The sequence below is a fragment of the Benincasa hispida genome, chromosome 4, assembly GCF_009727055.1.
Source record: "Benincasa hispida cultivar B227 chromosome 4, ASM972705v1, whole genome shotgun sequence".
Lineage (NCBI taxonomy): Eukaryota > Viridiplantae > Streptophyta > Magnoliopsida > Cucurbitales > Cucurbitaceae > Benincasa > Benincasa hispida.
This window is the reverse complement of record NC_052352.1, coordinates 4,290,808-4,296,564: the sequence shown is the minus strand read 5'-3', so window position 1 is coordinate 4,296,564 and position 5,757 is coordinate 4,290,808. Positions and strand designations below refer to the sequence as shown.

The 5,757-nt window shown below is 30.7% G+C and overlaps 1 protein-coding gene across 1 annotated transcript; it reads left to right on the top strand.

The window, feature by feature from the left end:
- Window positions 1–288: 288 nt before the first annotated feature.
- On the top strand, window positions 289–1,359 carry LOC120075503 (zinc finger BED domain-containing protein RICESLEEPER 2-like). The gene is made up of 3 exons (XM_039028953.1): window positions 289–380; window positions 467–525; window positions 698–1,359. Exons 1-3 carry the CDS (start codon window positions 289–291, stop codon window positions 1,357–1,359), a joined length of 813 nt encoding a protein of 270 aa, XP_038884881.1.
- The last annotated feature ends 4,398 nt before the right edge of the window (window positions 1,360–5,757 follow it).

The window sequence follows — 5,757 nt, the reverse complement described above, 5'->3', positions numbered from 1 at the left end:
TTGAGACCCACTAAAACCAATGAAGGAAAAGTAGTCCTAAATCCGACCCTCTTTGATTATGAAGCTTTTAGAAGAGATCTTGCTTGTGCTATAATCTTACATGAATATCCAATAAACATGGTTGAACATAAAGGATTTAGAAAGTTTTTTAGTGGTGCTCAACCGTTGTTTAAGATGATTTCAAGAACCACGATGAGGAGAGATATAATAAAAATTTATGAAGAAGAGAGAATTAAAACAATGAAATTTTTGGAAAACAATAGAAGTAGAGTTGCTCTTACTACGGGCATGTGGACTGCGTCTAGTCAGAAGAAGGGATACATGGCAATCACTGCACATTTTAGTGATGATTCTTGGGTCCTGCAAAGCAGACTTTTAAGGTAATTTAAATCTTTTATATTGTTATGTATTTTTTGTTTATTTGGTTTTCATTTTAACATATTATTACGTAATACTACTATACTAGGTTTGTACACGTGCCACATCCACATATTGGACAATTACTTTCTGAAGCATTAATGGAGTGTATTTTTTTATTGGAACATAGATCGTAAATTGTCCACTTTAACAGTATATAATTGTTCAATAAATGATGCGATGGTTGACATTTTATTAAGAAATTTAAATTTAAGGACACTGTGGTTGTATGGAAGTTTGTTCCACATTTGTTGTTGTGCACGTATTTTGAATTTGATAGTGAAAGATGGTTTGGCTGTAATTTCGGATGCTATAGAGAAGATTAGAGGTACTGTTCATTTCTGGACTCTTTCTCTAAAAAGGAAGGAAAAATTTGAAGGAGTTTGTCAAATACAAATTCCATGCAATAAAAAACTCAGTCTTGATTGTGTTACAAGATGGAATTCAACCTTTGTGATGCTCAAAACTGCTTTGGAATACAAGGATGTTTTTCCTCGTCTAAAACAACATGAACAACTATACACTTATCTTCCTTCAGATACTGATTGGAATTTTGTAAAAGAAATGTGTGATAGATTAGAACCACTTTACTTGATGACTAAGTTATTTTCTGGGTCAAGTTATCCAACCTCCAATGTCTTTTTTGAAGAAGTTTGTGAAATTAGGTTGGAACTTTCTAAGTGGCTTAACTCTGATGTTGAGGAGGTACAAGTAATGGCATCAAGAATGATTGCTAAGTTTGAAAAATATTGGAGTGTGATTCACGGTGTATTGGCAATAGCTACAGTATTAGATCCTAGATTTAAGATGAGATTGATCCAATTTTATTTTCCTCAAATCTATGGATTTCATCATACTGTTGAAATTAAACGTGTTAGAGACTTGTGTTGTGATTTGATGAAGTTTTATAGTTCAAATTCAAGAACAATAGAAGAACCTTAGCGTTCTACATCTACAATTAGTACTTCTTCGACTTCAAGGCGAGATGGAAATAGTAGTTCAACTGCTCTTGTTAATAGGAAAGATCGATATCTCAAGTTTGAAGAGTTTGTTAATAATGTTGAAAATGATGTTGATAATGTCAAATCAGAGTTGGATCATTATTTGGATGAGTCTCTTCTACCGCGATCGGATGATTTTAACAGTTATGCATTATCAAATATAAATTACAACATGACTTTTGGGAATAAACTAGGGAAGAAAACGACATACCCATTAAACCCAATTTTCTTCACGTATTCCCTCTTGATCACGATCTCTTTAGTTTTCAATTCAAATTTTCCAATTGGGCACCACCACTTGAGAACCCTCTAGTATTCTCTTTAAGGATTAAGAATTCAAGCAAGAGTTGTAGGCTTTGATTGAATTCCTAGAAGAGGGAAAAGAAGAAGGAGAAGGATTTTCCCAAATAACTTTTCTATGTTATTCCCAGGAAGAAGATGGAGAGTACACAAAAAGAAAAAGAAAAAGAAAAAGAAAACTCCTACTGCACTAATGTTTAGAGAAAATCAGGGGGAATAAAGTTGTAACTACCTCCATTTGATTAAATTAAAATAAAATTTAATTTAATTTAATTTAATTTAAATAAGAATTTATATGTATAATAACTACCTTATCATATACATATATACTATATATTATATCAAATATAACATATAACCTATAGTTTTATATTGTATCAAATACAACATAACTTATAGTTTTATTGTCTCTCAACAATGTATGACGTTTAATATAAATCATATTTATATTAAATTCAATTATATAAATCTCATCCATACAATTAAAATTTGAATCATATTCAACTATTTAATTCCTCTCAACTATTTATGGTATTTAATATAAATCATATTTATATTAAATTTAATTATATAAATTTGATTCATTTAATATTTGAATTATATTCAAATTTCTCTTAAAATACTTTATATTATAATGTATCAAATATATTATATTAATTATATCACATATAATTAATTTGAATAATTCAAATTAATTCTCAATTAAAACCTGTTGACCTACAGAGGGGACCTTATAAACTTGTAGATTGAAGCTTCAATGGTACTTGGATAATTAATTGAACTCTTTAATTAAATTACCCAATATCCATTAACTGCCGGTCATTCCACTAAAGACCGACAGCTGTACTCTTCGCACTACAGATATATTTCTATGTCCATTGGATATAACCAATTAAACCAGTGCAATAACCCTTCACATTGCTCGTAAGTAAAGCTGGACCATAATACCGTTTTGCCCCTATAGTTACATCTAACTCCTTAAGTACCACTGATCCCTTTAATGAACAATAAGTCATAGTCCAACTATGATCAAGTCTCTCTCAAACCAAGAGAGGGTGTGGCCACATTGTTCAAGGCCCGGAATCAGCCCTTGAGAGAGCAATTTATCTACTTATCCCAACAACGGGGAAGGAGTGAATGTAGTTGTCTTCCCAACTCCCCAATCAGATGAATCCCCAAAATGGTAGGCATATTAAGTTGACAATCTGGCCACTCTCACCCATGCAGGTCATAGGAGTTCAAATATTAAATTTAATATGAGTAGAGTTCATATTAAAACTATAGGTTAAAATTAATGTGCATTAGATGCACATTAAACTATAGGAACATGAGAGAAAACACAATCGAATATGATTCAATTATAAGGTTAAATTAAACATGTTATATTTAATTTAATGATTAATTAATTGAAGAATTAATTGATTATCTAATTTAATTTAATTTAATTAAATTAATTGAATTAAAACTATATGTTATGAGTGAGGGATGTATTAGAATATGAATCTAATACACATTTAATTAAATATAAGATATTTAATTATTATTGATTAATTTGATTAATTAATAATTATTTGATTTATTTTAATAAATTAAATTTGATTTAATTTATTGGTTAAATAAAATTTAAATAAATTTGTTATAACAAACTCCCAACATGGAGAGTTATATGGGAGTGGGAGAGAGATATTCTCCCTACTTCCTCCTCCATCTCTAATCAGTTCTCTCTGCATCACAGAAGAAAAATATTCTCTCTTGGCCTCTGGCTTTCGAGAATTTTTCTTGATAAAAAATTTTCTTCAAAGATCCCCCCTTCTTTTACCTCACTAGCCAGATAAGAATACTGACAAAACTATTTTGGTGGTGTTTACTTGATTTGCAGCAGAGAAATCAAGATCGTAAATCCCAAAAGTTGGTGAAGCGCTCTAGAGTTGTCAACGAAAGTAAGGGATTCTAAGTTTTATTTCCTCTATTAATTTGTTATTAAAATCTGAAAATGGTTTGGATTTATTTCCATTTCGCTTGGGATTCAAGCCAGTAAGTATAATGTTTATCCTATTCCATTATGTTTTAGTTTGTTGGTTTTGTTTCTTTAAAATTGAAAAATTGAATGCAAGGCGATCTTACGCTTCTGCTCGAAATTCGATCCCTACACTATGATCATCTTGGTGAAATGTAAGTCTCTTCTATCAATGGTGTTATGTAGAGAGATTATTCATTTTTTGGTCCAATCTTATACAAGCTCTTTGTATAGAACACCCTTGCTCACATGTCTTTACATGAATGATCAAGATCAAATCATTTGTAGCACTTTACAAGAATTGTAACAACTACAAAACCGGTCGTATTTGTAGTGTCACCAAGATAAGGTACCCAATCTTATCCATCTACTATAGACTGTTTAGGTTATCACTTATTCATAGTGTCACTAGGACAAGTGGGAGATTGTTGGGGTTGGTGTCCTAAATCTCGTAGGGTCCTGTAGTTTGTAATTATATTGTACAAACATTTTATTTATTTAATAAAATATGAGATATTTTATTTGACATTTGGTAGCATTAAACCCACATACCAATAAACTAACATACAAGGTTATCTTCTGTAGCTTAAACATGTATGTAGAGACATACAGGTGGATCATGTTTAAGTGATAACCAAAATGGTGTGTAATAGATAGACAAGGCTGGCTACCTTATCATGGTGATACTACGAGTATGACTCACTTTGTAGATGTTATAATTGTTGTAAAGTACTACAAATGATATGATCCTAATCATTCATATGAAGACATGTGAACGGGGATATTCTATACAAAGGAGTTTGTATGAGATTGGACCACGAAATGACTAGTTTCATTATATAATGTCATTCATAATATAGACTTACATTTCACCAGGATGACCATGGTGACATGACCTAAATCTTGAGTGAGTTGTGAAGTCCTGCCTATGAAGGCGGTTCTTTGATTTGTATAGGTGAGAGTGACTAGATCGCCGACTCAACAAGCCTACCATTTTGGGGATTCATCTGATTGGGGAGCTGAGAACACAGTTACATAAGACGGAATTCACTTCTTCCCTGAGGCAGGGGAAAGTAGATAAATTGCTCCCTTAAGGGCTGATTCCAGGGCTTGAACAATGTGGCGTCATACCCTCTATTGACCCAAGAAGAGTCTAGTCATAATTGGACTATGATTTATTGTTCATTAGAGGGATCAGTGGTACTTAAGGAGTTAGATGTAACTATAGGGGCAAAACGACAATTTTGACCTAGCTATACTTGCGTAATTTGTGAAGGGTCATCACACTGTTGATTGGTTATATCTAATGGACACAGAAATATATATATATATATATATATAGTGCGAGTGTAACTATCGTTCTTTAATGGAGTGCCCGATAGTTAATGGATGTTGAGTAAATTAATTAAAAAGTTTAATTAAATATTCAAGTATCATTGTCCAAGCTACATGTCCATAAGGTCCCCTCTGTAGCTCAAGGGGTATTGATGAGAATCAATTTTAGATTAATTTGAATTATTCAAATTAATTATATGTGATATAATTATTTTAATTGAACTATATATGATATAATAACTTTAATGTATTTGATATATTATAATATAAAGTTTATTTGAGAGGAAATAAATATTTGAATATGATATAAATATTAATTATGTGAATTGGATTCATATAATTAAATTTAATATAAATGAGATTTATATTAAATATCGTTGTTGAGAGAATTAGACTATAGGTAATATTGTATTGTATAGAATAGTAAACTATAGGTTATATGTTATATTTGATATAACATATAGTTTAATATATATTATATGATAAAGTGGTTATCATATAAATATATATTAAAGTTTTTATTAAAATTAATTTGATTTAATAATTTTAATTTTTGGAAAAAAATTCAAGCTCTTTCAATCACTCAACTATCTTCCTCTCTCAATTAATTCTTTCCCTCTCCAAAAAGCCAGAGCCCACACACTCTTGGATTCTCATCGTAGAGAATACAGAGGAAACCATTTTGGT